This window comes from Mustelus asterias, chromosome 9, assembly GCF_964213995.1.
Source record: "Mustelus asterias chromosome 9, sMusAst1.hap1.1, whole genome shotgun sequence".
Lineage (NCBI taxonomy): Eukaryota > Metazoa > Chordata > Chondrichthyes > Carcharhiniformes > Triakidae > Mustelus > Mustelus asterias.
Genome location: NC_135809.1, coordinates 45,159,062 through 45,177,584, shown reverse-complemented (window position 1 = coordinate 45,177,584; position 18,523 = coordinate 45,159,062). Strand labels below are relative to the sequence as shown.

At 43.9% G+C, this 18,523-nt stretch overlaps 1 protein-coding gene across 2 annotated transcripts in view; it reads left to right on the top strand.

Moving 5' to 3' along the window:
• The window catches only part of nup50 (nucleoporin 50), a 65,728-nt gene that overhangs the window by 705 nt on the left and 46,500 nt on the right, over positions 1-18,523 (top strand). Inside the window, exon 2 of one of the 2 annotated variants that reach the window (XM_078220115.1) lies at positions 17,279-17,381. In XM_078220115.1, the coding sequence (XP_078076241.1) occupies positions 17,289-17,381 (93 nt within the window). In that variant the 5' untranslated portion in view covers positions 17,279-17,288. The remainder of the gene's footprint in view (positions 1-17,278; positions 17,382-18,523) is intronic. The other variant, XM_078220116.1, reaches the window with a different exon arrangement.

Genomic DNA, 18,523 nt, shown 5'->3' with positions numbered 1-18,523 from the left:
GGCGGCTCCCGGCCGCTTTCTGATTGGTCAGCCCCCTTGTCAATCATAGCCGGTGGCTGGCACCAGGTTAGGTTGCGCACCTCGCGCTGGTGACACGCGCCAGTTAAGAGGGCTGAGAGGTGTTAGGTTTATTTATTAGTGTCACAAGTAGGCTTACATTAACACTGCAGTGTAGATACTGTGAAAAATCCCCTCGTTGCCACACTCCGGCGCCTGTTCGGGTATACCGAGGGAGAATTTAGCATGGCCAATGCACCGAACCTGCACGTCTTTTGGACTGTGGGAGGAGCACCCGAGGAAACCCACACAGACACGGGAGAAACGTGTACACTCTGCACAGACGGTGACCCAAGCTAATTGAATCTGGGTCCCTGGTGCTGTGAGGCAGCAGTGCTAACCAGTGTCACTGTACTGCCCCTGTCCCCTGGGATGCACTGTCACAGTCAAGAAAGACCATCATTATTAATTATTTTAATTAGGAGAGGCTTTATATGTTTTTAAAACCAGGTTAAAATTCATCTAGCTGGTAAAGGAAATGATTTCCTGTGTCAAGGTATGCTCTAGTAAAGTAACCAGGTTAAAAGTGTGGAGTGGTTGGAGGAGGGGAAATTCATTGCCTCTCCCCCAACTGCCGCACAATGTGTACCATGGTAAGTTTAGATCAAACCATAGGAACTTCCAATGACTCTTTCCTAATGCATCATGGAGTTTATAGATTAGAGTACTGCAAAGCATGAAGTTTGCAGGTTTGCTCTCTGATCTGTGGTGAATTCTCAATCTTGGAGCAGTATCCTGAACACAGTGCGGCAACATTGTAGAGATGATGTGACTTCCATGCTGTGCACTTGTCCTACGTTATTTGTTCTTGTTCCCATTTCCATGTATAATTTAAATGCTTGTGAAGTGGTTTGATTAGTTATTTCTGTGGGGGGAGGGGGGTGTTATTTCCGTTTCTGTTTCATTCTTTAATGAGATTTCAGCATCCCAGTGCTTCTTGGGTGGGAGTCGCAGGATTTTGACCCAGCAACAATGAAGGAACTATGGCATGGATCCAAGTCAGGATGCTGTGTAGCTTGCGGTGGGGGCGGGGGAGAAGAACGGGATGACTTTCAGGTGGGGTTCCCATTCATCCATTGCCCTCACTCTTCTAGGTAGCAGAGGTGCTGTAGAAGGAGGTTGGGTGAGTTCCTGCAGTGCATCTTGTCCATAGTGCACATTGCTGTCACTGAGACAGAACTGGAGCAAGTGTTTAAGTTGGTAGATGGAGTGCTAATCAAGGAAGCTGGTTTTTCATGCATAGTGCAGAGCTTCTTGAGTATTGTTCTTAGAATCCCTACAGCACAGAAAGAGGCTATTCGGCCCATCGAGTCTGCACCGACCACAATCCCACTCAGGCCCTACCCCCCATATCCCTACACATTTACCCACTAATCCCTCTAACCTACGCATCCCAGGACACTAAGGGCAATTTTAGCATAGCCAATCAACCTAACCCGCACATCTTTGGACTGTGGGAGGAAACCGGAGCACCCGGAGGAAACCCACGCAGACACGAGGAGAATGTGCAAACTCCACACAGACAGTGACCCAAGCCGGGAATCGAACCCAGGTCCCTGGAGCTGTGAAGCAGCAGTGCTAACCACTGTGCTGCCGTGCCGCCCGTTGGAGCCATACTTAGGCAGACAACTCGAGAGTGTTCCATCACACTCCTGACTTGTCTTGTAGATAGTGGAAAGGCTTTAGGGAGTCAAGAGGTGTGTTACTATCTGCAGAATTCCCATCCTCTGACCTGTTTTTACCAGTATTTTTATGGCTGGTCCAGTTCAGTTTCTGATCAGTGGTAACCCTCAGGATGTTAGTGGGACATTCAGTGATGGGAATGCCTTTGAATGTCAAGGGGAGATAGTTAGATTCTCTCTTGTTGGAGATGGTCATTGTCTGGCACTTGTGGGGTACAAATGTTATGTGCAATTTATTAGCCAAGCCTGAATGCTGGCCAGGTTTTGCTGCTTATGAACACAAACTGCTTCAGTATCTCACCGAAAATGCTGTACAATCATGAGCAAACAACTGAAGATAGTTGGGCTGAAGAAACTACGCTGTTGATTTCCTGCAGTGAGGTCCTGGAACTGAGGTGATTGGTGCCAAGAACCTTGGCGATCTTTCTGCTAAGTATGAATCTACCCAGTGGCGAGTTTCCCCTTGAATTCCATTGGCTTCAGTTTTGCTGGGGCTCCTTGATGTCCCACACGATCAAATGCTGTATTGTTGTCAAGGGCAGCCATTCTGTCATGTCTTAGCTGTAACAAGGTCTGGAGTTGAGTGATGGTAATTGATTGGATTCCTCCCTTTTCTGGGTAAGACAAGTATGGGCAATTTTCCACATTGTCAGGTAGATGCCAGCGTTGCAGCTGACAATAATGGTGTTTTTCTGAAACTGTTCACATGTGCTTGTGCGCAACATTGGAGGCACAAAACATTTGTGCCACCCATTGCAGGAGAGAAAACAATGGTTAGCACTGCTGCTGCATTACTGCCTCACAGCCGGTCTTAGGGGTTTGCATGTTCTCCCTGTGTGGGTTTCCTCTGGGTGTTCCGGTTTCCTCCCACAGTCCAAAGATGTGTAGGTTAAGTGGATTAACCATGGTAAATATGCAGGATTATAGGGATAGGGCAGAGGTGTGATCCTGGGTAAGATGTTGTTTTGGAGAGTTGATGCAGACTGGATGGGCTGAATGGTCTCTTTTTGCACTGTAAGGATTCTGTAGGATTCTATTCTATGGACTGCTTGTTTCACATATTGTGGGATACAATAGCAACATCATGGTCAACTGCTTTGTTGAGCAGTATAGCTTACTCTTTGTTGCAGTGTGGGCCACTCCAGTTCAACATAGACCATAACTCTGGGTGTTCATGTAGTCATTGAAGATGAAACACGTTGCATGCCTTTGACCTATTTCCACTTTGCTTACAAGATGGGCTTGTCCGAGTCCCAGACTGGTGCTGCATTATCCAGTTTGGGATGTACCAAAACCTTGTATGCAGCAGCATTGATTCTGTTATATTGCAACTGTTTAGATTTCTCCTTACAAATCCAATAACTTTGTTTGCATCATTTACAGCACATGGCTTATGAGCTGTGATATCATTTGATAGGAGACACCTGCTTGATGGATGTAAGGTTTACTCACTTCTATCAAGCTGAATGTGTGGATGTCCTGGTTTGTCTGTATTTTACATGTGCAGTGTGGTATTTTGATCAATTGTATGTAATTTTCCACCAACGGAACCATTCTCTCAGTACAACCAAGTCATTCTGTAGTTCTACTTGGTCTCCCTGCCAACAAATGGGTTTGTACATCAGGCAGTCAGCTGGAAATGGAATCCGTCCCAATACCAGAGATCAGACTATCTCTGATGTAATTTATGTACAGCAGGAACATCAGAGGACCAAGGGCAGTCCCTGACTGAATTTGACTTTTCCTCCATCAGCAACAACATGTTGACGACTCTTTTATTTAACCAAGTTTCTATCCACTGTTTGGGTTTACTTTTTATCCCATAATGTTACTTTTAGGTGGGATTCTGACTTGGAGGCGTTCAGTCATAATCCCACAGATGGTAGGTTCGTACCCTGGCTTCTCAGCCAAGCACATACACCAAATGTCTGAACCTGCGGTTCCTCTCGTACTGAGCAGGATAACTATTGCAACAACATTTTTTATCATCAGTAGGGTAAGACCAATTAGTTGGTCTTAGCTAGGGTAAAAGATTGTGAGTCCTTAGGAATTCCTTACATGGACCAGTTTGGGATTAGCATGGTTTTCATTCCTTGATTCCTGCTGGAACTGTGTTCAGTGAAGGAAAGAATTGCAGTCAATTAGCCGTTTGATAAATTCCTGTGGTTCATGTGCAGAATGCTTCTATTCATGTCATTTTAATTTGGGCTTTTTAATGCATGAACGGTAAAGGCATGTTTTTGTTGCAACTGATTGTAGTTAAGGTTTTGTAAGAGGTATCCAAATGGCTCTCTATTTGGAAAAAATAACAAAAGCTGTGTTGCTTGAGTCAGTTATTCCCCTTCTTAAAATTTGCATTTTCATGGCTTGCTTTTCAAAGTGAAGGAAGGTATATAGGAATGTTAGCCAGGGGTCAGTATGAGCACCATTGCCTTTCTTAATGTATATTAATGATTTAAACCTGAGTGTACTGCGCACAATTTTCAAAGACTTGGAAGTACTGTGAGCAGGGAGAAGGGTAGCGATAGACTTCAAGAGTACATAAACTGGTGGAATGGGTGGACTGGTGGCAGATGAAATTGATTGCAGAGTAATATGAAGTGATACATTTTTGTGGGAAGAATACAAAGAGACAATATAAAATCAAAGTTCTAAAGAGGGTGCAGGAGCAAAGGTATTCTGGCCAATCAAATAAGTAGGGTAGGAGAGAGGGCGAGGGATCAAGTTTAGGAAGATGTGATAAATTAAATAGAGAAGACGAGAGCAAGGTCTGATAAAGTAAATGATTAGCATGTGGCAGAAATGAACAGAGTGTGCAAACATAAGTGTGCACCAGCAGATGAGGCTAGAGATTACAAAAGTAGTAAAAAGTCAACTAGACCCCATCTGAATACATCTAGCATTTGTAACAAAACAGATGAATTGACAGCGCAAATAAAAATAAATATATATGAACTGAAGGCCATTACAGAGACATAATGTAACATTACCAAGACTAGGACTTGAATGTTTAAGGGTATATAGCGTTTAAGGAGAAAAAAACTAGGAAAAGATGGTGTGTAGCCCTGTTAATTAAGGATGACATTTGTACCATAAAGAGAGATGACCGTAGTTCTGGAGATGAGGATGTAGAATCAACTTGGGTAGACATGAGAAATAGTAAAGGTAAGAAGTCACTTGGAGTTGAGAGAGTTGGCTTACGAGGAGAGACTGAGTAGATTGGAACAATACTCATTGGAATTTAGAAGAATGGGGGGGGGGTGGTGGGAATAGAAGTAGGGAGGTTATTTCCACTGGCGGGTGAAACCAGGGGGCATAGCCTCAAAATAAGGGGGAGCAGATTTAGAACTGAGTTGAGGAGGAACTTCTTCACCCAAAGAGTAGTGAATCTGTGGAATTCCCTGCCGTTGAGGCTACCTCGTTGAATGTTTTTAAGGCAAAGATAGATAGACTTTTGAACAGTAAAGGAATGAAGGATTATGATGAATGGGTGGGTAAGTGGAGCTGAGTCCACGAAAAGATCAGCCATGATCTTATTGAATGGTTGAGCAGGCTCAAGGTGCCAAATGGCCTACTCCTGCACCTAGTTCTTATGGTTTATAGGCCCCACAGTGTAAGATGGGGTGTACAGGAATAAATGCTGCAAGCTTGTGAGAAAGGTGCAGTGATAATCATAGGTGATTTCAATCTAGATTGTACAAATTAGGTTAGCAAAGGTAGCCTGGAAGATTAGTTCTCAAGTGTTTTCCAGAGTTTCTTAGAGCAGCAGGTTCCAGAGCCAATAAAAGTGCAGGCTATACTAAATCAGGTAATGTGTAATGAGATCCTATAAATTAATGACCTCATTGAAGGTGTACCTATGTAGCAGTGATCATAATACGTTTGTGGATCTAAGGCTAGTGTTTTAAACTTTAAATAAGGGCAATTATGAGAGCATGAAGACCAAGCTGGTTAAAGTGAACTTGAAAATTTGGTAAGGGATAGGTTAGTAGCGATGCAGTGATAGACATTTTAAGCAGATATTTCAGTATACTCAATAAAGTTAATTGCAGTGAGAGACACTCTGGAGGAAGGATGCACCATCTGTGGCTAACTAAGGAAGTTAAAGATTGACTCTAATTGAAAGAAGCCTATAGTTCCACAAGGTGACTGGTCAGAAGATTGGATAGATTATAAAGAACAGCGAAGAGTGACTAAAAGATTAATAAGAAAGCGGAAATTTGAGTAGGAGAGAAAGCTAGCTAGAAATATAAAACCAGACAGCAATAGTTTCTACTGGTATTTACTACTTTTTTAATGTGAACGTTGGTCCTCTAGAGAGTAGAATGAGGAATTAATAATGGAAAATAAAGAAATGGCAGGTGAACTGAATGGATATTTTGCATCAGTCTTCACTGTAGACAAAGCAAATAACATCCCATTAATGTGTTAATTATGAGGTGAAAGGGAGGCAGCGACTTATATCTTTCCCTGTTAATTGTAACAGAAAATTATTAGAACGAAAAGCTGACAAGTCCTCAGTTCCTAATGGACTTCATCCAAGAGTCTTACAAGAAGTGGCTGCAGAAATAATAGATGCATTGGTTTTAATTTTCCAAACTTCCCTAGATTCTAGAAAGGTCCCATCAGATTGAAAAATAGTGAATTCAACTCCTGTGTTCAAGAAAGGAGGGAATCTATTTTTAACGAGGATAGAGCAGAAAGGACATTTGGAAAATCTCAGTGTAATCAGGCAGAGTCAATGTGGTTTTGTCAATGGGAAATCGTAACTAATTAATTGTTTGTTACTTCCTCAAAAACCTCCAATGTGGAAAAGGGGAACCTGTGGATGTGTTGTACTTAAATTTTCAAAAAGTATTTGACAAGGTGCCACATCAAACGTTACTGAGCAAAATCAGAGCTCCTGGTGTAGAGGGGAACATACTAGCATGGATAGAGGATTGGTTAACTAAATCATATGATTTTCAGATTGGTAAGATGTAATGAGTGCCGAAGGGATCAGTGTTGAGGCCTCAACTAATTACAATTTATATCAATGACTTGATGAAGGAACTGAATATGTGGTTGCTAAATTTGCTGAGGGGGGGGGGAAATAGGTATGAAATTAAGTTGTGAAGTGGACTTGAGTCTGCAAAGTGATATAGGTAGGTTGAAGTGAGTGGGCGAAAATGTGAATTTGTCCACTTTGCCAGAAAGTCTAGAAGAGCAGCACAGTATTTAAATAGAGAGAGATTGTGGAACTTTGAGACACAGAGGGTACAAAAAGCAAGTGGAGTATTGTGTCCAATTTTTCGCACCACACTTTCAGAGGGATGATGGAAGCTTTTGAGAGGGTGCAGAAAAGATTTACAAGAATGGTGCGTAAGGGTAAGGGACTTAACTTATTGGCAAAGCAGGCATTGGTCTCCTTTTAAGAAGAGAAGATTGAGAGGTGATTTGATAGTGTTCAAAATTGAGGGTTCTGGACAGAGTATTTGATTTATTATTGTCACATGTATTAACATAGTGAAAAGTATTGTTTCTTGCGTGCTATATAGACAAAGCGTACCGTTCATAGAGAAGGAAACGAGAGAGTGCAGAATGTAGTGTTACAGTCATAGCTAAGGTGTAGAGAAAGATCAACTTAATGCAAGGTAAGTCCATTCAAAAGTCTGACAGCAGCAGGGAAGAAGCTGTTCTTGAGTCAGTTGGTATGTGACCTCAGACTTTTGTAAGTTTTTTCCGATGGAAGAAGGTGGAAGAGAGAATGTCCAAGGTGCGTGGGGTCCTTAATTATGCTGGCTGTTTTGCCGAGGCAGTGGGAAGTATACACTGAGTCAATGCATGGGAGGCTGGTTTGCGCGATGGATTGGGCCACATTCACGACCTTTTGTAGTTCCTTGCAGTCCTGGGCGCAGCAGGAGCCATACCAAGCTGTGATATAACCAGAAAGAATGTTTTCTATGGTGCATCTGTAAAAGTTGGTGAGAGTCATAGCTGACGTGCCAAATTTCCTTAGTCTTCTGAGAAAGTAGAGGCATTGGTGGGCTTTCTTAACTGTAATGTCGGCGTGGGGGGACCAGGACAGGTTGTTGGTGATCAGGACACCTAAAAACTTGAAGCTCTCGACCCTTTCTACTTCATCCCCGTTGCTGTTGACAGGGGCATGTTCTCCACTACGCTTCCTGAAGCCGATGACAATCTGCTTTGTTTTGTTGACATTGAGGGAGAGATTATTGTTGCTGCACCAGTTCACCAGATTAGATAGACGAGAGCAGATAGAAATTGTTCCTTTTGGTAGTGGCGCTGAGAATCAGAGGGCACAAATTTGAGGTGATTGAAAAAAGGCAACCTGAGGGGGAAAAAATAATGCATTGACTGATCAGGATCTGCAATGCACTGCCTGAGAGGGTGGTGGTGGAAGCAGATTCAATTGGGATTTTCAAAAGGAAACTGAATGAGTATTTGAAAATGATCCAACATTAAAGGTTACAGGGAAAGGATGGGTGAATGAAGCTAGCTATATTGCTCTTGCAGAGAGAAGGCAAAGACTTGATGGGCTGAATGGTCACCTTTTGTACTGCAGCTACTCTGATTCTCGGTTGTAAATTTTGTTCTTTCCTGCACAATAGATGGAAGAAGCAAAGAGAATGCCAAATAGATTAAACAACATTAGGGCCTCCTGTCTTGAATGACTGCCTGACATCGTAAATACATTCATGCAGCATGTTTAGCAAATTGATTTACGTTGAGGGGGTTAGATAGCTAGCATGAATGTAAAAGCTTTGTTTCTGTTTATAGAGGGGTCAATAACCAGGGACGTTAGATTTTGAAGAATTTGGGGATCTGGAGACCAGTGCTTGGAAGGGTTCATTGGATATAAAAAGTACTAGAGGTACATGGCTAAGGACCAAGAGCTGGAAAGTGAGATTAGATTGGATTAGTTCTTCTCAGCTGTCACAGATACAATGAGCTGGATTGGTTATCTTCCATACAGAGTTTTCTGTTTTATTATTTCACTTTGTATTGAGCATAAGTTTAAATATAATGCTTCTCAAACTTTTTTCTCTGGGTGGCATTTGTGATGCAACTTTGGGTAAGTAGTTAAAGTGAAACAAATTTAAGCAGTCGATTCAGATGCATTTTAACTAAAACACATAGAGCAATGGTTTGTAAGGCAGCACCAAATTGGAGGTAGCAGATGGTGTCAGGCTACATGCAAGCAAAGCTAGTAGCTTACCAGCAGTTCCTGATGCTGATTAATTTATTGTTTAAAAGCAAATAGTGGCATTATTTGTGGTTTTTAAACAAAATGTGCAGAGGTCCGTTACCTGAATTTATGCAAATTATTTTACAGAGTTACTCTAGTACAGAAGGAGGCCATTCCGCTCATCGAGTCTGTACTACTGACCACAGTCCCACCCAGGCTATATTCCCGTAACCCCACGCATTTACCCTGCTAATTCCCCTGGTACTAGGATGAATTTACCATGGCCAATCAACCTAATCTGCACATCTTTGGACTGTGGGTGGAAAGTGGAGCTCCCAGAGGAAACCCATGCAGACACGGGGAGAAAGTGCAAACTCCACACAGATAGTGACCAAGTCCGGAATTGAACCTGGTGCCTGGCGCCATGCCACCCCTGAATTATTGCAGAAAAATGTGTCTAGAGAATAATGCTTATCAAATGATTATGAGGCAACAATCTAAGGATGTGAGTGATGTCATAAACTGCAAGAGCAAAGCTTGAGTGATTATAAAGTTACGTGAACTCAAATTTAACCGATACCAACCGTTGGTAACTTATTGCTTATGATCCCCCTCCAAGCTGGTGCAAGGGACCAATTCCCACATAAATGGTAAGCATTTGGGCAACTTCCATAATGTATATTCCTGGGCAGTCTCTGGGCGGAAGATGAGAACTTCACTGATGGAGTTGGAACCCTATTTGAGAGGAGGTAATTACCAAAATGAAGATTATTTAATTGACATTAAATTTAATTCTTATAGTTCTTTATTTCTGATACACACGTATCTGAAGGCCCACCTGGAATATGGGGAATTAGCCAAGGTAAGTGATATTATTTCTCCTTTTGTCCTTTAGATTGGGTCCTCCACATTAGAAACCATAGAAACCCTACAGTGCAGAAGGAGGCCATTCGGCCCATCGAGTCTGCACCGACCGCAATCCCACCCAGGCCCTACCCCCACATATTTACCCGCTTATCCCTCTAACCTACGCATCTCAGGACTCTAAGGGGCAATTTTTAACCTGGCCAATCAACCTAACCCGCACATCTTTGGACTGTGGGAGGAAACCGGAGCACCTGGAGGAAACCCACGCAGACACGAGGAGAATGTGCAAACTCCACACAGACAGTGACCCAAGCCGGGAATTGAACCCAGGTCCCTGGAGCTGTGAAGCAGCAGTGCTAACCACTGTGCTACCGTGCCGGTAACTTGTGTGGGATTTATAACTTCCTGACTTCCTGACTGAAATATGGTGGGCCTTTTTTCTAATATGGAGTTTGTGGTAAGTAATTTCTCATTAGGTCAAACTAACGTGTGGAATACAGATGGCATTTATGCTTCCACAGTCGTCCTTTTGGAGGAATTGGTTGGCACAATGTTTAGATTACTTTGTATTTGGGATCAGAATTAAAATCCAAACAACATTGGGGGGATGAAAATCTCCTATAATGTAAGCATCATATGTCAAATCTCTTTGGGCAGTCTTGTCTTTTGGTAACGTTTCTCCTTTTCACACAAGTGTTCAGGAATTACGCCAGTTATCCTTAAGTACCTTGTTCAGGTGAAACGCCAATAGCTACTTGTTTTTATATAGCATCTTCAAAGTAATTTTTCAAAGTATTTTATTGAACAAAATTTGAAGTTGAGCCAATAATGGACACAAAGGAGCCTCAAAGGAGAGGAAAGAGAGATGGCGAGGTGCAAAGGGAATTCCAGAGCTCGAGACAAGCTGGAAAGATTAATATCAATGATGCTCAGTGCCAGAATTGGAGGAGATCGGATATCTTGGAAGGTTGTGGGACTGTTGGTGAGATCATGGTAGGATTTGAGAACAAAGCATGGGAATTTTGAAATCAAGGCATTGCTTAACTGGTACAAAAGGTCGTGAATGGAGCCCAATCCATCACGCAAACCAGCCTCCCATCCATTGACTCTGTCTACACTTCCCGCTGCCTTGGCAAAGCAGCCAGCATAATTAAGGACCCCAAGCACCCCGGACATTCTCTCTCCCACCACCTTCCGTCAAGAAAAAGATACAAAAGTCTGAGGTCACATACCAACTGACTCGAACAGCTTCTTCCCTGCTGCCGTCAGACTTTTGAATGGACCTACCTTGCATTAGTTGATCTTTCTCTACACCCTAGCTATGACTGTAACACGACATTCTGCACTCTCTTGTTTCCTTCTCTATGAATGGTATGCTTTGTCTGTATAGCGCGCAAGAAACAATATTTTTCACAGTATGCTAATAGATGTGACCAATCAAATAACTGATAAATTTAAGTTATCGAACAAAGTGTGATGGGTGAATGGAGCAAGGTGTGAGTTAAAAGATGGGCAGCACAGTTTTGAATGGACTCTATTTCATTATTCATTTTGGAGTCTGGATTGTTTGCACTAATGGAGTGAAGACTAATTCTGCTTAAATGTTGCCTCCTCTGTCTCACAACTTTGTTTAGTTGATAATGCTATTCACTTCAGAGTCTGCATGTTTTAGGTTGAAGTCCCACTTTGGATTTGAGTTTAGAATCATTGCTTGCATTTGTAAAATAGAACAAGTATTGTCTTATGCAGAAGGCGATTCTCCTAAAAAAAAATCTAGGTGTCAAATTTGTGTGAAAACTGGAGTAAACCACGCTTTTTTTCAGCAGGAGTTTAAAAATGAATTTTCCACACTGTACTGCAGAGAGCACGAGCGTGATTCACTCCAGAAATCAGAGGGCAGGGCCTATTCCCGCTGGAGAGGCCAGCAGCATAGTGCTGAGCAGGGCACTGTGCATGCACAGAGGTGGGCGCATGCGCAGTGGCCCCTGTTTGCTAGATTCCCGATTGCTGGCCAGCCCACGGCCCACCTGGCAGGGACGGGGAACAGCAAGTGAGCCCAGAAATTTCTGTCCCGGGCCTGCTAATTATATTTAAATTGCATTACAATCACTGTTTGAATATATAATGTAGCTCTGCGCCAATTTCTGGCATGGAGCTGGCCACCGGAAATCCGGTGCTGGGAAACGCGTGGAGGTCCGGATGCCCAGCTAGGATCATGCACACCGGCCGACGCGAGAGGCTTCTTGCCCACTGCGCTAAAAAAGCAGCGCAGCGGGATGGGAGAATCGCCCTGCTATCTTTAGGATGCTCAGTCAATTTGTCCAGTTTGTCTGCTTGGAAATGTAAAAAATTTGTCGACACTACTAGAAGAACAGTGTGTTCTGCCAGTGTCCTGGTCAACATTTCTACACCAACCAACACCACTGTAAACTGACTGTCTAATCATTCGTTACTTGTCTTGTATGGGATCTTGCTATTTGCAAATTAGCTGCTGTTTTCTTACATAAGCAACTGTAGTTCAAAAGTAATGTATTTGTTACATAGTATTTTTGTGCACAAGAGGCACTCCTTTCCCTATTCTTCCCTTTTCCTGATGCCCCGATGCACTTGGCCTCTCTTGCTGCTTTTGTCCTGTGGCACATTCCATCAATGCAATCTTTAATGGCTCTGTGCCATTTAACATAGCATGTTAAATTTTAAATCCTTAAGTATAATTCTGTTATGTAGGTGAACATGGCAATCAATTTGCACAGCGAGGCTCCAGAAACAAAACTTAAATCCATAGAATCCCTGCAATGCAAAAGGAGACCATTCGGCAAATCTGATCTGCACAGACTCTCCAAAAGAGCATCTTACCCAGGCCCTGCACTATTCCTGCGCACTTAACGTGGCTAATCCAACTAACCGATACATCTTTGGACACGAGGGACAATTTACCATTTTCAGTCCTCCTAGTTTGCACTGTGGGAGCACACGGAGGAAACCCACGCAGACATGGAGAACGTGCCAACTCCACACCGTCACCCAAGGCTGCAATCGAACCTGGGTCCCTGGAGCTGTTAGCCAGCAGTGTTACTTGATGATCAACATGGTGGCACAGTGGTTAGCACTGCTAACTCACAGCGCCAGGGACCCAAGTTCGATTCCTGATTTGGGTCACTGTCTGTGTGGAGTCTGCACGTTCTTCCCATGCCTGTGTGGGTTTCCTCCGAGTGCTCCAGTTTACTTGCACAGTCTGAAAGAAGTGCTGGTTAGGTGCATTGGCCATGCTAAATTCTCCTTCAGTGTACCTGAACAGGCACCGGATTGTGGCGACTGAGGGTTTTCTCAGTAACTTCATTGCAGTGTTAATGTAAGCCTACCTGTGACACTAATAAACTTTAAAATTTAACTACTGTGCCATCCTAAATGAGAACTTTTCTTGGTTATTTTAGTTGCGGGATGATTATTGACCAGGGAATCACCCCTGTTCTTTGAATAGTATCAGTGTAATTTTAATGCTCCTGTGAGATGGAAGATCGGGTTTCGGCTTGATGTCTCACCTGAAACGCCTTGGGTGGGATGTTCCGGCTACGCTCGCCCCAAAACCGGAAAATCTCGTCCGAGGTTAATGCATGGTCTGCCCCTCCACTCGCTACAATTACCATGGCGGGCGGGACGGGAAAATGCCCCCCTTTTTTCTATCAGTATCGTACTTCCTCAGAACTGTGCTAAAGGGATAGTAGATAATGTGCATGAACTTTGCATCCTTCTGACATCAAATCAAAGTGAATTTCTAACAAAGTTACAGTTGATGGAAATTATATTTCAATTGACCAAACTTTAGACTCTTCTCTTTTTGCTCTTGACATTCATAGAACATAGAACAGTACAGCACAGAACAGGCCCTTCGGCCCACGATGTTGTGCCGAGCTTTATCTGAAACCAAGATCAAGCTATCCCACTCCCTATCATCCTGGTGTGCTCCATGTGCCTATCCAATAACCGCTTAAATGTTCCTAAAGTGTCTGACTCCACTATCACTGCAGGCAGTCCATTCCACACCCCAACCACTCTCTGCGTAAAGAACCTACCTCAGACACCCTGCCTATATCTCCCACCATGAACCCTATAGTTATGCCCCCTTGTAATAGCTCCATCCATCCGAGGAAATAGTCTTTGAACGTTCACTTTATCTATCCCCTTCATCATTTTATAAACCTCTATTAAGTCTCCCCTCAGCCTCCTCCGCTCCAGAGAGAACAGCCCTAGCTCCCTCGACCTTTCCTCATAAGACCTACCCTCCAAACCAGGCAGCATCCTGGTAAATCTCCTCTGCACTCTTTCCAGCGCTTCCACATCCTTCTTATAGTGAGGTGACCAGAACTGCACACAATATTCCAAATGTGGTCTCACCAAGGTCCTGTACAAAGAACAATACAGCACAGGAACAGGCCCTTCGGCCCTCCAAGCCCGCGCTGCTCCCTGGTCCAAACTAGACCATTCTTTTGTATCCCTCCATTCCCACTCCGTTCATATGGCTGTCTAGATAAGTCTTAAACGTTCCCAGTGTGTCCGCCTCCACCACCTTGCCTGGCAGCACATTCCAGGCCCCCACCACCCTCTGTGTAAAATATGTCCTTCTGATATCTGTGTTAAACCTCCCCCCCCCTTTCACTTTGAACCTATGACCCCTCGTGAACGTCACCACCGACCTGGGGAAAAGCTTCCCACCGTTCACCCTATCTATGCCTTTCATAATTTTATACACCTCTATTAAGTCTCCCCTCATCCTCCGTCTTTCCAGGGAGAACAACCCCAGTTTACCCAATCTCTCCTCATAACTAAGCCCCTCCATACCAGGTAACATCCTGGTAAACCTCCTCTGTACTCTCTCCAAAGCCTCCACGTCCTTCTGGTAGTGTGGCGACCAGAACTGGACGCAGTATTCCAGATGCGGCCGAACCAACGTTCTATACATCTGCAACATCAGACCCCAACTTTTATACTCTATGCCCCGTCCTATAAAGGCAAGCATGCCATATGCCTTCTTCACCACCTTCTCCACCTGTGACGTCACTTTCAAGGATCTGTGGACTTGCACACCCAGGTCCCTCTGCGTATCTACACCCTTTATGGTTCTGCCATTTATCATATAGCTCCTCCCTACATTATTTCTACCAAAATGCATCATACAGTTGCAGCATAACCCCACGGCTCTTAAACTCCAACCCCCTGTTAATAAAAGCTAACACACTATAGGCCGCCTTCACAGCTCTATCCACTTGAGTGGCAACCTTTAGAGATCTGTGGATATGGACCCCAAGATCTCTCTGTTCCTCCACAGTCTTCAGAACCCTACCTTTGACCCTGTAATCCACATTTAAATTAGTCCCACCAAAATGAATCACCTCATATTTATCAGGGTTAAACTCCATTTGCCATTTTTCAGCCCAGCTTTGCATCCTATCTATGTCTCTTTGCAGCCTACAACAGCCCTCCACCTCATCCACTACTCCACCAATCTTGGTGTCATCAGCAAATTTACTGATCCACCCTTCAGCCCCCTCCTCTAAGTCATTAATAAAAATCACAAAGAGCAGAGGACCAAGCACCGATCCCTGTGGCACTCCGCTAGCAACCTGCCTCCAATCCGAAAATTTTCCATCCACCACCACCCTCTGTCTTCGATCAGGCAGCCAGTTACCTATCCAATCGGCCAACTTTCCCTCTATCCCACACCTCCTCACTTTCATCATAAGCCGACCATGGGGGACCTTATCAAACGCCTTACTAAAATCCATGTATATGACATCAACTGCCCTACCTTCATCAACACACTTAGTTACCTCCTCAAAAAATTCTATCAAATTTGTGAGGCACGACTTGCCCTTCACGAATCCGTGCTGACTATCCCGGATTAATCCGCATCTTTCTAAATGGTCGTAAATCCCATCTCTAAGGACCTTTTCCATCAATTTATCAACCACCGAAGTAAGACTAACCGGTCTATAATTACCAGGGTCATTTCTATTCCCTTTCTTAAACAGAGGAACAACATTCGCCATTCTCCAGTCCTCTGGCACCATCCCCGTGGACAGCGAGGACCCAAAGATCAAAGCCAAAGGCTCTGCAATCTCATCCCTTGCCTCCCAAAGAATCCTAGGATACATTTCATCAGGCCCAGGGGACTTATCGACCTTCAGTTTATTCAAAACTGCCAGGACATCCTCCCTCCGAACATCTATTAGCCTGTAACACCTCCTCTTCCTCAAAAACATGGCCCCTCTCCTTGGTGAACACTGAAGAAAAGTATTCATTCATCACCTCGCCTATCTCTACTGACTCCATACACAAGTTCCCACTACTGTCCTTGACCGGCCCTAACCTCACCCTGGTCATTCTTTTATTCCTCACATAAGAGTAAAAAGCCTTGGGGTTTTCCTTGATCCGACCCGCCAAGGACTTCTCGTGTCCCCTCCTAGCTCTCCTAAGCCCCTTTTTCAGCTCATTCCTTGCTAACTTGAAACCCTCAATCGAGCCATCTGAACTTTGTTTCCTCATCCCTACATAGGCTTCCCTCTTCCTTTTCACAAGACATTCCACCTCTTTCGTGAACCATGGTTCCCTCACACGGCCATTTCCTCCCTGCCTGACAGGGACATACCTATCAAGGACACCCAGTATTTGTTCCTTTAAAAAGTTCCACTTTTCATTAGTTCCTTTCTCTGACAGTTTCTGTTCCCAACTTATGCCCCCTAATTCTTGCCTAATCGCATCATAATTACCTCTCCCCCAATTGTAAACCTTGCCCTGCCGTACGGCCCTATCCCTCTCCATTGCAATAACAAAAGACACCGAATTGTGGTCACTATCTCCAAAGTGCTCTCCCACAACCAAATCTAACACTTGGCCCGGTTCATTTCCCAGTACCAAATCCAATGTGGCCTCACCTCGGCCTATCCACATATTGTGTCAGGAAACCCTCCTGCACACACTGCACAAAAACTGCCCCATCCGAACTATTTGACCTACAAAGGTTCCAATCAATATTTTGAAAGTTAAAGTCCCTCATGACAACTACCCTGTGACCCCCACACATATCCATAATCTGCTTAGCAATTTCTTCCTCCACATCGCTATTACTATTTGGGGGCCTATAGTAAACTCCTAACAACGTGACCGCTCCTTTCCTATTTCTAACCTCAGCCCATATTACCTCAGTGTGCAGATCCCCCTCGAAGTGCCTTTCCGCAGCCGTTAAACTATCCTTGATTAACAATGCCACTCCTCCACCTCTTTTACCAGCTTCCCTACACTTAGTGAAACATCTATACCCCGGAACGTCCAACAACCATTCCTGTCCTTGTTCTACCCACGTAGAATGCATAACATAATATATTTTTGTTTAATCAATGCATAACATAATATATTTTTGTTTATTTTGATTTTAAACCAATCATTCAGTAATAACAAAATAATAATCTTGCTAATTTTGTTTCAGTAACAACATAATGGCAAAGAGGACTGCAGACAAGGAACTAACTGACCGGAATTGGGATCAGGAAGAAGAATCTGAAGAGGTGTGTACAGAGTTTGAGTCAGAGGTGAATGCTGTCAAATTACCATATTAAAGTGCAAGAGTTTGATAGTGGTGGTAGTTGATATAGACTTGGGAGTAAACAACAGTTATCTGTACTATACCATGTTAAATGGCAAGGGATGGGAAAAGTTTTAGAGTTTGAAATTTATTTATTAGTGTCACAAGTAAGCTTACATTAACACTGCAGTGAAGTTACTGTGAAAATCCCCTAGTCGCCACACTCCACTGCCTGTTCGGGAACACTGAGGGAGAATTTAACATGGCCAATGCACCTAACCAGCACGTCTTTCAGACTGTGGGAGGAAATAGGAGCACCCGGTGGAAACCCACGCAAACACAAGGAGAACATGCAATCTCTGCACAGACTGTGATCCAAGCCAGGAATTGAACCTGGGTCCCTGGCGCTCATGAGGCAGCAGTGCTAATCACTGTGCCAACTTGGAGGTGTGCTGTTGTGGAGGGAGAGGTTGAACGGAACCAGAGTCCACATGCCAAATTTGGTGGTCCTGCGTTGATGACTGGTAAAGAGTGAAGCAACATTCCAAAAATGTTTAAGGCACTTTTGGATCTGCTGATTGTGGATTGAAAGTCTATCCAATTTGATTGGTTTAGGGAAAACATTAGCTGTCAGTGCATTAGAACTTCTTAATTCTGCAGTGAACACGATGCATTTTTCATACTACGCACTCAAATGCCACAACAGATCTGTCCTTTATCGCTTTAGTTTAAATGAATCTTTTATTTCCTCACTGCTTTTGGGAAAAAGCAGTCAAAAACCTATTCAGTGGAGTGCTGCAAGTACCTCATGAAATCTAAAAATGAGCATAGCACAGATTGAATGGTATGGTACTGTTGTGGTGTGTCTAAGTGGCGGGAGATATCACAAAAATGGCAATGCTTGAAGGGCGGCACGGTAGCACAGTGGTTAGCACTGCTGCTTCACAGCTCCAGGGTCCCGGGTTCGATTCCCGGCTCGGGTCACTGTCTGTGTGGAGTTTGCACATTCTCCTCGTGTCTGCGTGGGTTTCCTCCGGGTGCTCCGGTTTCCTCCCACAGTCCAAAGATGTGCGGGTTAGGTTGATTGGCCAGGTTAAAAATTGCCCCTTAGAGTCCTGAGATGCGTGGATTAGCGGGTAAATATGTGGG